Source organism: Cavia porcellus, unplaced genomic scaffold (assembly GCF_034190915.1).
Source record: "Cavia porcellus strain 051 isolate PalLab524CR breed Dunkin Hartley unplaced genomic scaffold, mCavPor4.1 scaffold_5, whole genome shotgun sequence".
Taxonomy (NCBI): domain Eukaryota; kingdom Metazoa; phylum Chordata; class Mammalia; order Rodentia; family Caviidae; genus Cavia; species Cavia porcellus.
This window is the reverse complement of record NW_026947488.1, coordinates 53,089,554-53,102,703: the sequence shown is the minus strand read 5'-3', so window position 1 is coordinate 53,102,703 and position 13,150 is coordinate 53,089,554. Positions and strand designations below refer to the sequence as shown.

Here is a 13,150-nt window from a genome sequence, read left to right as displayed (position 1 = left end):
GCTTTAAATCCAGAGGTGACTAGAGAGGTTGAGGGAAGCCTCCCAGGAGGTGACACCTTTTTTTGAGACAGGATCTCACCATATAGCTCAGGCTGACCTTGAACTATGGGGCTATGCTGGCCTCAAACTTGTGCAATCCTCCTGCCTCAGCCTCCCAAGTGCTAGGCCTACAGGTGTGCACCACCATGCCTAGCCAAGAGGTGACACTTTTGTTGAGGCCCTATCAGTTGGAGGGAAATCTGCCAGAAGCAGAGTTTGCAGAAAGTTTTTGGCAGGGCAACAGCATGTACAAAAGCCCTGCCACTAGAAAGATTCTGGGTCAATCAGATGGTTACAGAGGATAGAGGAGGTGGGCAAGGCCTGAAGACTATTGAGACCCTGAAGACTATTGGGTCAACAGCAGCAAGGATGGTATCTGCTGAGGCTCAAGCTGTCTGTCCTCACCCCAGCACTTCTCCAAGGCTCCCTTCTCCATCCAGAGCGTCCCCAATCAGGGCATGAACACCTGCCCACTTCCCAACCCTGCCAGCAGCCTGGAGAGTGAGGAGCCAGCAGCAAAGTCTTGGCTGCACTTTGGAGGAACCAACTTACACTATGTTTGTACTCACTCGCCATGCCACTGAGGAGCATGTTTCTTTGGAGGAAGAGAAGTGGCTCCTGCCCCTGCCCTGCCCTCACACCCTACCTACTGAGTTCACCTTAAGCAGGGCAGGCTCTCTCCCCTCTAAGCCCTCCGTGCTGTGTCCTGTCTATATGGAACCCTGGGTTTGCAGCAAGAGCTCCCTACTAAGCAGAATGGGGTATCTCCTTGGGACCAGGGATGCCCAGGTGTTCTCTACCCATACTATAGCTCAAGCTGTCACCCCAGGCCAGAGAGCAGCTTAGTCCTAGGGATCCAAAGGGCCCTGTGGACAGGTGAATAAGACTTAAAAGGGGATCTGCTGGGGCTGGGGATTTAGCTCAGCGGCATAAGCGCCTGCCTTGCAAGCAGGCAGTCATGAGTTTGATCCCTGGTACCGATAAAAAGGAAAAAGACAAAAAAAAAAAAAAAAAATGGGATCTGCTGCATGTCAGAGGCCCCAAGATGAGGGCCCTGTGAGCTAAAGATTGACAGAGACAGACAACTTATTTATGGCTACATCTCTGATATATCTCAGAGCAGGCTTAGAGGAAGCAGTAGACTCACATGCTAGGCCATTGAACCTTGTGTGTGTGTGTGTGTGTGTGTGTGTGTGTGTGTGTGTGTGAATATGGTAGACAACTGTGTTAGCCCTGTGGCTGGGAGAGAAGTAAGTGGGGTATTCTGGAGTACCCCAAAGCTGTGTTCCCTGTAGCAATGGGAAAGGACTGTCCTTGGCCCTCCAACTTGAAGTCCTCATCCTTTACCCATCTCAAAGATCTAAGGGTCACTCATAGTTCAAGCTGTGCATAGTGAGGAGAAGGCCCAAGGGCTCCTTCCAAACTGGCTCATCTGTTCCCAAGAGGGTTCAGAGAGGAGAGAGGTCTCTGGGCAGGAAAGAAGCTTAGCACAGAAAAGGGTCACAGAAAAGAGGGACAGAGATGGAAGAGAGAGAGAGCTCAAGGTATGTTAGGTTTCCCCAGCAGCTACAGTGTAAGGCTTTGAGCATGTTTCCAGGCCAAGGACCTCCAGAGTTCTTTGTGGAGGGGCTCCAGTTAAGCAGGTACTTAGGGTCTTTAATTATGGCACAACTGTCCCACCCCCAACTTCTGTAGCCTCCAAGCTCTGAGCTCCATTTTCAGAGCCACCTGATTTCCCCAAGCCCATCCAGAGCACCAGGAAATAATATTTCAAATTGGTGACTGAGCTGCTAGGGAGGACAAATAGGGAGGGTCAGTCCCAGGCTTCTAGACCTGGTGGGGAAGGCTGAGTTGCCAAAGTGTTAAGTAGCTCCAGAATGGCTGGTGGTCAGCACAGAGGGAAGATTGTCCTTGGCCATGGTAGGCTTAGGATGGAATGAGGCAAGATTTCTCTCAGGGTTCTGGGAGCCCAGTCTTCCCCTGGAGAGTGATCAAGCACAAGTGGCTGCCCCTCTGCCTCATCTCTACCCATCACAGCCCGGTCGTGTTGGGGACAGGCAGATCCCAGTACAGGCTGAGAGAGGCGAGGGTGGCAGCTGGGACCAAGAAAGCAGCAGATGACTCACAGTCTCTCGACTGCCCATTGGTGTTTCTCTTGTCTGGCACCTGAAGGGCATGCAGGGGGTAGACTGGCCCGTTTTGATGGGACAGCAAGTCTAGCCCGAGATAATCTTTATGCTTCAGCCCCAGCCTCTCAGGAAATTTCCCAGGAACCCAGAGGCTTTCTGGGGGCCACACCTGAGGACTCCAGATATAGCTGCATTCCAAACCCACATCACTGTTGCTCCACAGGAGCTCAGAGGTCAGCCCACAGTGGTTCCTGTTTTGAGCACAGGTGGTGGGAGCTGAAAGAAGTTGCTGGCTCCTTGGTGGGGCTCAGCATAGGCAGAAACACAGGGATCGGCATGTACCAGAGTTCCCAGTGCTGGGGTGCCCTCTCTTATCTGCTCCCTTCCAGGTTAGTTTAGCTACCTGCACACTCATGGACAGGTATTTGGGATGTGGGGGTTTAGGGTCTGGGATATATCTTTGATGGCAGGGGCTTGAAACAGCTGCTAGCCAAGATGACAGGACTCAACCTGATTTGAACCTCCCTTATGACATGAGATCCTCCTGGGATGTTACACCCTGGATGTGGAGAATTAGAGGACCTAAAGGAGTTGACTGCACTCCGGGGATCCACAGCAGTGACAACTTCCACCAAACATCAGCCTACTTGATAAGTCCCTGAAATGAGTACTTTGGGTTGCTCCACTCAATATGCCAACATGGATTTGTGGCCCCTGATCCCTCTGATCAAGTCATGTTTGTTTTTTGTTAGTGGTGGTTTGGTGTTTTTTTGTTTTTTTGTTTTTAAGACACAGAGTCTCCCTGTGTAGGTTAGGCTGGCCTTGAACTCACAATGTAGTTCAGGCTGGCCTCAAACTCATGGCAATCCTTCTGCTTCAGCCTCCCAAGTGCTGGAGCTACAAGCACACCACCATGCCTGGCCAGTTGTCTGTTCCTATAGTCATTTCTGCTCTCCACGGGGCCTGGGTTGTGTAGGGTCTCTAGAAGAGCGGCTCTTCTCACATCCCCTCTTGAAGCATGGTTGGAGGTCTCTTTCAGGCAGTCATAAAGCCATGTGTGTTTCTTGCAGCATTTCTTCACCTTCCCCCAGCACTTATACTGACTTCTGGATGGAAAGGGTCCTCCAGAGGGTATGAGGGACTTACCAGCCCCTAAGCCAGCTGTGGCAGCAGTCAGGGCTGTGCTGTTGCCCTCCCTCTGGGCTGGTGCGGCTGGCCATCTTTCACGCAGAGTTACGTAAGCTTGAGTCAATTGGGACTCAGAGCAGTTCATTGTGGGCTATTTTTAAGCTGCAACACATCACAGCAGAGGGGTCACTGCACCGCCGGCTTGCAGGGAAGGTTGTTTAAACATCTGTTATTTAAATTTCCCTGTGTCTTAGAGCTCAGAAGCCCTAGCCTCCCAGCACTACTGGGTTTTGCCTTCCATATCCCAGATTAGGAGTGGATTATCTCCCCTCACCCACCCGTAGACTCCCTGCCTGTTTTCCTTTGAGGTTAGGCAGTGGGCCCACATCTTTTACAGCACAGTTCTGTCTCCACAAAATAGCATGTCCTGACTGGGAGAAACTTCAAGGAAGCAGGAGGTCTAGGGCTTACAGGTCACTTAGGTAGTTACAGTGATGGAGGTAAAGAAAAGGAGGCACACAGTGCCAGTGTGGAACTACAAGATTGGGGACTGAGAATATATACTTTCTTCTTTCTGGCCTCAGTTTCCCATCAGCACTGAGAAAGAGCTGGACCACAAGATCCTTTGGGATCTTTTCAGAAGCCTGGCTTTGTCTGAACTCTGCTAGCTGGTAGGTGCTCCCTCCCCAGACTCAAATGCTACCCATCGGCTGCCTCAGGAGCAAAGGAGCTGGTGTGTATGCTCCTGGGCGGGGGACAGGGATGAATCTTTGAGGGAAATGAGCCTCATTTTCACATCCTTTATAAAATAGATGACTACATTGGGAGACTTTAAAGGCTCTTTCTTTTTTTTCTTTTTTTTTTTTTTTTTTTTGGTCTTTTTCATTTATATCGGTACCAGGGATGGAACTCATGACCACCTGCTTGCAAGGCAGGTGGTTATGCCACTGAGCTAAACCCCCAGGCCCCTGAAGGCTCTTTCTGAACCCTGGGTTTTTGGATATGGCCAGAGCCTTCCTAGGGCACTAGGAGTGGAAACCACAAGCACCAGAAGAGCACAAGCCCAGAGACTTGACAGAGCTACCCCCTCCTGAGGCCTGTGTTGGAGAAGTAGACCTGGTAGGCTATTAGCGCTCCCAGGAATATAACCATTTGTACCTCTCTCCTCCATGACCTACCTTCCTGCCACTTCTCTATCATCCTAAAGAACTCCTGGGTGATAGGGTTTCACTCTGATCCACAGTGGAGAAGGGCTTCCAGAGTGACTTGACTATCTCCCCAGGCCTTGGCACCTTTTCCCAAGGGGGTGAGGTAAAGATGAGGGGGACATTAATGCCAGAGCTGCCTGTACAGGGTTGAATCTATCTGAGCTCCTTCCAACTTCTCCCTGCACCCCACAGCCCTCAGACTGGGGAATGGGCTCAGCCTGGGGGAAGGGCTCTCTAAGTTGCCATGGCAACATGTTGGCCCTCCTTACTTCCCAGAATCAGAAATAGAATTGGACACCCTTCTTCCTAGTGAGAGGCTGTTTAAAAACAGGTGGGGGGTGGGCACAGGGGTACTATCCCCAGGGAATGAGCGGGAGGGAGTCCATATTGATAACCTACATACCTGCCCTGCTGCCCTTCTGCTTGTCTGAATGAAATGGGAATAAGCTTTGACCAGTTAAGAATTCTCAATGCAATGACTCGGTCTGGCCCTGCAGCATGTGTCCAAACCACCAGGTTCCTGAGAGGGCACTGGCTTAGTGTTACCAACTGGAAAAGTACCCCCCACACAACTGAACTACTTGCTAAGCTATCCAGAGTAAGAGCAAATCCATGGGTGTGGGGCTGCAGCACTAGACAGAAAGTATGTGGGTTCCTCTCTGGTGCCTGCCTGGCTTTGGCATGACATCCGGTCCTGGCACCATAGCTTCCTGGGGTTGCCACAGGTCTAGAGCCTGGTAGCCTAACTTTGGACTCTGGTTCTACTGTACACTAGCTAGGGAAAGGCTCTTCTCCCTTTCTGGGGCTTTATTTTCTTCATCTGTAATAAAGGTACAGTAGTACTCAGTTTAGAGAACTGCTGTGAGATTTGGTTGTATGCTCTCCATATTATGCTGGCACAGAGGAAGGACCTGATCAATATCAGTCTGTATTGTTTTGTTTTGTTTTTTGAGACAAAGTCTCACTACACAGTTCAGGCTGGCCTCAAACTCACAATGACCCTCCTGCCTCAGCCTCCTGGGTGCCAGGATTACAGGAGTCTGCCACCACACCCAGTCACATCATGGTTATTATTGCTCTAAACTCTTTTGCTTTCCCAGAGGGAAAACCCTTCTTTCTCCTCAGGCCAGACTATTCAACTGACCCTTGTCTCTTCCTTCAGGGGACCCCAGGCCTGTTGCTTACAAAGGACCCTCACCCTGGAGAGGAGGGCCTTGCCTCACTCTGCAGGAGTTACAGAATGGGTCTATCAACAAACAGGAAGGGGATTCTCCAGGTAGTTCTCTATCCTTCTCAGTTCATCCCAGGCACAGCCCAGCTCCAATGTTGCAGAGGCACTAGAAGTTGCTACTAGATCAATGTCATGAAAAAATAACTAGCTTGCTAACACCAAAGTGTAACATAGTTAATAATGTCCTGAAAGTATGTGTGTACACGCATGGATGCACACATATACACAGCCCATAGAGACCTGGGCTCTACCACCTTTCCTGGGTCATAGCATGAAAGAAAACCATTTGACTCCCTGGTGTCTGAGCTGTCTGTACTGATTCTTAACTAAAGGCTCCATCCGAAGATGGGGAAAAGGCCTAGGGGGCCTGAGACGTGGCTGAGTCAGGTTTGCCCAGGGCCGAGTCAGAAAGGTGCAGAAGCAGTGTGGTGCTAGCTTTGGTCCCTGGTCACAGAGCCTCTCACCCCACAACCAACTGCAAGCACTATTTTTAACCTCTGTGAAAACACATTTCTTCAGAGGACAAGCCTATCATTACATTTTCCACAAACCTGTTTCCTAAGTGGAAATACTGAGGCCTGACAGGACACAGCCCTGGAAGACAAAGGGAGGAAGAGGGAGGAGGGGTGATCCTGTCCCAGGTCAGAATCTCCAAACCCAAGCTCCTGACAGTGGATGGCACCGGAACTACAGCCTAGGACTGTCTTCTTTGGCTACGGGGCAGCTCGAAGGCTGTAGCTGAGATCAGGAAGGATCCCATGCCTCCCTTCCTGTTTGTGTCCCCATCTAAGAAACGGGGGGTGGGGGGGTTATTTATATTTCTTACCTAACCCATGTCTGGGTCTTTTTCCAGTTTTCCCAGCTCTGTGCCCCTGTGTATTCAGCCCTGCACCTGCAATGTACCCACTATGTGTCTTCCATGCCCCATTTTGTAGCTAACTCTACAGCCACTGTGTCCCAACCTTGGGCTCAGTGCTTTGCCCCCTTCATGCAAAGGTTAAGCTGACACAATGTGACAAGAGGTAGAACGTTTTGACTTGAAGATTCTGAGCAGAGGTTCCGCCCTCACCCCCATATTGGTCCAGGGCTTTAGGGACATGTGGCTCTGGGGAGGGGGCTCTATGAGGCACAGGCAGAGGAGAACCATCTGGAGCAGCAGAGATTGCCAAGGAGCCTCTGTCCCTAGAGCTGGAGCTGGGAACACAGTGGAGAGGAGCCCGGGCCTGCTGGGCCCCTCACCCTCTTCTAAATCCTGGGACTAAATAGTGAAGGAGCTTTGCTCTCAATCCCAAAGGGCCTATTTCTAGGACTTTCTCAGAGTTTCCTGCCTATCCCTCTGCCCTGCCCTTACCTCAGCCTGTCCTGAGTACTGTCCTCCTGCTGAGGCTGGCCTAAGCACAATGGACACTGGCTGAGTAAGGTGAGAAAAGGTTGGCTTATAGCTGGCCAACTTCAAGGGACCCATGAGCTTCTCTGCCTGACAAGTAGGGGCCACAGGGCAGATCCCTACTCTTCAGGGGTGGGGCCCTGGTTTGTCACACTGTCACCCCTCCAGGTCACTGGGGGCTATGATGTGTGGTGTTGCCATAGCAATGAAGTAGAGGCAGGGCTCCTAGGGCATGGAGCAGGACTATGGAAGCCACCAAGAAGGCAGGGGGCCATGATCCATCAGGCCCCCAGGGCCAGCCCTCAGCTAGCGGCCAGCAAATGAGGGGAGGCCTCAGAGAATCCCAGGGATTGGGGATAAGCTCAGAATCCCTCAACTTCAAGCAGAGGTTGTCATCATTCACCGAGGCTGCCACTGATGAAGCCCGTGACCTAGATTTCCAGGCCCACATCCCTGAATCCATTCACCAGGTACACCAGAACCCTGCTCAGCTTAGCTCCCCATGCAGCTATGTGCAGCCCTCCCAGGACACCCCAAGACTCTTCTCAGCTAGACTGTTTCCAAGACACATCATGGGAGCCCAACAGCATCTGGTCATGGACGATGGGACTCTGCACCTGCCCCTGTGCATGCATAGCAACAGCACTGGTGACATGACCCAGCATGGATCCTGCTGCTCCCGGCTTCAGGTGCAGCTTGGGCGGGAGGGCAAGGCTCCAGCTAAAGTCTTGGTAGGCTGGGGCAAGGGCCCCTGCAACATTGACTATATGGCCCCTGTAAGCACCCGGAAGAGTCGACGGCTACCTTACTTCCTTTCAGGAAAGAATCGTGCAGCCGAAGACCAAAGTTTTTCGGCTTTGGCTCCAGCTCAAGATCAGGAGCAGGGCAAGAGCCCAGGTCCAACCCAGGCTTCCACCCTAGGCAAAACTTCTCCACTGTTACCAGCTCCTCCAACCCCAACTCAGGCTACTAATTTAACTGTGGAACTAACTCCTGCAGCTGGACCTGACAAAGGTACCCTTGACCAGCCAACAGGTAACACTGCAGTTACCAAAGGCCTATCTCAAGACGTGTCCCTTAAGAGGTATGACAATCAAGGTTCAATCCTTTCGGAATCTGTTAACGTGGTCACATCTGGCCAGGACAAAGTGAATTTCGACTCTAATGGGGAGCCTCCCAACTTGGTACCTACTCCGAAACCATTCCCAGATCATGCCCAGGGACACAATGTTGCCAGAAGGCAGGTGCAATCTGAGCAGCCTGAAAATCTGGTAGAGAAGCCCATGGTCTATACCCCCAAACCAGGCCCAGAGCCTCCAGGTACACCCCAATCCCAGCATAATAACCAGAAGATTCGCAGTTCTCAGCCAGACAGGCAACTCCCCAGCATCTACAAGAGCAACTGCTCCAGTGTGCCACTGTCTGCCTACCAAGTAACCTGCCAAAAGCAGTTACCACCTCAGTCTCCCAGGGAAGTTATATCGATACCCCGCTCCAGTGCCCCTACTTGTCAGCGCCAGGAAGGTGTGGAAGACTCTGTGCTGGTGTTCGATATGGCTACAGGCAACACCAGGATGGGGCTACTGTGCCACGATCCTATGGGCTCACGGGCAGTGCTGGTGGGCCTCATGCCCAGCCAACCATCTATCTGTGCCCCTGAAAATATCCTTTCCACAAAGCCACCAGCCGGGCCCATTCTCTCTCCTGCCAGCGATCATTCCAGCTTCTGGTCTACCACAGCTGTGTTGTCCAGCCCTGTGCCTTCTAGCCTCTCATCAGGCAGCTACCGAGAGGTGACCCTGCTTCCCAAGGAAGCCAGGCTCAACTTGGAGTTACAGAACCCCCCTGGTATTGAGACACCTGCTTCAGCTGGTACACTCACTGGACCTGTTCCACCAGGAAGATCCCTCCGATTTGGTGAGGAGATACAGACTTATGCTCCTGATCCCAGCTTATCCAAACCTGATACCAAAGAAAATGACCTTAGTCACACCATCCGGATGTTGGAGTCTTCCAGGATGCCGGATGCCTCCAAGGTCCAGACTAAGAAACAGCTGTATATGAACTCTGCTTCACCAGCCAATACACAGGTGGTACCCACGTCTCAGTTCCAGCAGGATGTAGACAGCAACAGCCAGAAAAACATTACCACTCTCTCCAATAACCATCAGGCTGAAGATGCTAAGCAGGTCCCCATTACTGGCCAGACCTTCCACAATGCACAGAACCTCCTTGCTAGACAGCTACCTGTAACTGAACAGGGCTTTCCAACTGGTCAGCCCCACTCTACCAAGCAAACCCCCCTTAATAGTCAGCCTCCTTTCACTGGGCAGTCCCCTCTTGCCAGAAAGCTTTCTTTCACTGAGCAGATACCCTCCACCAGGAAGCCTCCCATCATCAAAGATCCCACCTTCTCAAGAGGACACCTCACCTCTGAGGAGCCTGGCCAGCCCTCCACCCAAGATGGTGTGTCCTTGGGCCTGCCTACCCATGCAGGGATCGTTCAAGTGCCTCTGACCCCTGAGAACACCTGTAGCTATGTGGATAGAGACAAAGTAGGCATTGGTAGCATTCAAAACCCCAGCCTGCATCTGCATCCTGGCAGCTGTTTAAGGGTCCAGGAGGAACAGCTTTCTCTGATCACATTAACTACACCTGGCACTGGCTGCACAGTCTTGCCCATTGCCATGGTGGGCACCAAGCATCAGAGTGGGAACCAGTTCAGTCCGACAGGTGATGATATTACACATTCATCAGTCATTGCACACCTTGGTCCACTCCGTGGGGCATGCTATGAACTGGTGTCTGCCGTGGATACCCTGCCAAGGCGGTCATCAGTGCTTTGCCACCACGCATTGGGCCCCTACCAGGACATGGCAGCAGTAGTGATTGATACGGGCATGGGATTCTCCAAATGTGGACTGGCTGGAGAGGACCATGTCCTCACTGTGGTACCCTCACAAGTTCAGCTGCTTCAGCATGCAGCCCAGGGCCAGCCCCGGTATGCAGTCCCTGAAAACCAAGACGGCTCCTACCCAGTGCTGAACCGAGGGGTGGTCTCCGACTGGGATGCACTGGAAGTGCTATGGCAGCACCTGTTCTACTGCAGGCTAGGGGTGCAGCCTGAAGAGCTGGCTGTGCTTGTGGCTGATTCACCCATCTCACCGCGTACCAACAGAGAGAAGGTGGCTGAGATACTCTTTGAGCATTTCCATGTGCCAGCCATGCAGACAGTGCATCAGGCTCTGCTGGCACTTTATGCTTATGGGCGTACCACTGGGCTGGTATTAGGCAGTGGCCATGGCACCTCCTATGTGGCACCCATCCTCACTGGCCAGCTGGCCCCTTCTGACACCTACCGTCTGGATGTGGCTGGTACTGATCTCACTGACTACCTGGCTCAGCTACTGCTGGCAGGTGGTCACTCATCACTCAAGACAGGGCTGGTCCACCAGATTAAAGAAGCCTGCTGCTATGTGGCCATGGATATGGCAACTGAGCTGGCCAACACCAAGGCCCAGACCCCAGTGGATTTTGTGCTCCCAGATAAGCAGGTTATCACACTGGGTTCTGAGCGCTTCTGCTGCCCAGAGGCTCTCTTTCGGCCCAGTCTGCTAGGCCTTAACCAGCCAGGGCTCCCACAGCTGGCCCTGCTAAGCATCAGTCGGCTAGAGACCAAACAGCAAGAGCAACTGCTGGCCAATGTGGTACTAGATGGGGGCAGCACCCTGCTAACTGGCTTCCCAGAGCGCCTGAAACAGGAGCTAGGCCCTCAGGCCTCTGTGCTGGGCTCTCCTCACCGTGCAGTTGCTGCCTGGCTCGGGGGCTCCATCATGGCATGCAGGGACTCCTTCAAGAGCCTATGGCTCAGCCGCCATGAGTACGAGGAGGAGGGCCCATGGGCTATCTACAAGTATCAGCTGTGAAAACATAAAGTTCTGGTTCTGCCTATTTTGAATACTGGTGTGTGTTTCAGGCAGAGGGTGCAGAGGGAAAGCAGGAGTCCAGGCATGGGAGCAGGGATGGAGGCCTTGGCTCTCCCAAGGTATACTCTACCTCTGCACTATGGAACTCTATGGGCCTGGGCAACCTGCCCTTTCTGGAGAGCCCCAAGACTCCTGGCTAACATTGGCTTTGGTCTGGCCTGACCTTTACTGCACCCCAAGGGCAACCACAGATAGTAGTGGCTGTGGGTTTTGCCCCGTTACCCTGACAACAAAGTACAATTACCCTTGATTGCCAGCTAGTTGCCATGGCAGTTTCAAACATAATGTAATAACCCACACAGCCTGCAGTGAGTCATGAAGTGGGGGGTGGAGGGAGCCCCTTCCCCTAGCTGCAGAAGGAAAGACTGTTTGCCCTTCTTTATCTTGGGCCCTCTTCTGATGACTGAAGCCAGCAATATGGACAATAGCCGAGCAGTTCGAAAGATAGGTGGGGGGTATGGGGCATTGACTCCAAGCAAAGGTCCCTTTTAGAGCTAGGTTTCTCAGGGAAGATTGTCTGGTAACATGTACCTCCTAGAATCTGAGTCTTAGCTAGAGCTCTATGCTGAGATGGGAGTGGGGGGTAGGGACCCCTCTCCATTGGCCAGAGTATAATAGCATGAAAATACTGGCCATTGGTCCCTTGGACAGGTAGTGGGTAATGTAGGTAAGACCTGAATCCTGGATGGGAGGTGGAATGACCTGGCCATTGGGAGTGAGGCTCTGGCTTGCTTTCAGGGCTCTGAGGATATTGAGGCTCTTATCTTGTCCCTTGATTTTCTAGCTTTGGTGGGAGTCAAAATATATAGTGTCTTCCCCTCTCTATCCTCCCAACTCTAGTATCTCCTGCCTACAAGGTGGCCACGTTATAGTTCTTATGAGGGTTTGCAAAGAGGCTATGGAGCATTGCTGATGCCACTCTCTCTGTTCTAATCTCAAAATCTGCCTCATGCTTAAGGGCCTCCTGCCATCCCTGTGGCCAAGTGTGAGATAGAAGTCATGTCCCCTGACCCTGGCAAGCTCTGAATAGGGACACTAGAAACACGGCTTAGAGTTGGTTCAGTCATGACCTGGAAATCTGAAAGGATGGCATTCAGCCAGAGGGTGGTTGGAGTTTGAAACTGAAACACCCAGACCAGTCCTACCCTGCCTGTGCTTCCCTGGCCAGAGACTGAGGGACATGCCATGACTTTGGGTTACTCTCTATAAATGACAAAGATCTACCTACCCTCACACACACCTAAGAGCAAGCTTGGTAAAAACCAGTGATGTATGATCACCATAGACCCTGCCTGCCCGAGTTTAGTCCAGCCTTTTTCCATGTCCTGCTCTCACGGACTGATTTGGCCTCCACAATCCAGAGACTCATATGAGGCAGGAAGTAGATCCACAGCTCTAGGCGCTGGCTACAGCATCCACACACATGTGCCAGAAGCACGCCTGGGTGCACACAGAATGCAGACCCATGTGCCCCTGGGTTGCCACTTCATACTCTGTGCTGTTGCCATCTCCCTTAGCAAAAGAAAATATATATGTGTGTGCATGCACACTGCCACATGCTCTCACCCACATGGCACACACTGTGCACAGGACCAAGAAGAGGTGGAACACTGCCAGCAGCAGCAAGGCTCTAGGGAGCCACCCCTTTTCCTGACTGTGAATCCCCATTCCAATTTCTCCTTGAATCCATGCCTAGGTAACCACGACCCTGAAAAAAGAAAGAAAACGTGTATGACACTTGTAGGGACAGCAACCCATGGCTTGGCAACCCCGTGTAACTCAGAGTCCCTTTGTTTTAAGGACGGTGCACACATGACAGAAAGGTCTGAGTGCCAAGCCATTTATTCATTTTTCAGACATTAGCTGAGCACATTGAGATGAGAAACAGACTCTGCCCTACACATCCTAGCTCCAGGAGATTCTTACTCTGAAGTGGGGGTAGGTATTATGACCCAGAAACACTCAGAACCCAGTAAGCCCCGAAGTGGCACAGCCTTGTCCAGAGATGACCCAAAACCACAGAAGAATATGAATGGTTCTCC

The 13,150-nt window shown here is 52.0% G+C and overlaps 1 protein-coding gene across 1 annotated transcript; it reads left to right on the top strand.

Annotated features, from left to right (window-relative positions):
* Positions 1-6,973: 6,973 nt before the first annotated feature.
* On the top strand, positions 6,974-11,048 carry LOC100731872 (uncharacterized). The gene has a single exon (XM_003476456.2). The coding sequence runs from the start codon at positions 7,368-7,370 to the stop codon at positions 11,046-11,048; it is 3,681 nt and encodes a 1,226-aa protein (XP_003476504.1). The 5' UTR covers positions 6,974-7,367.
* Positions 11,049-13,150: the final 2,102 nt, after the last annotated feature.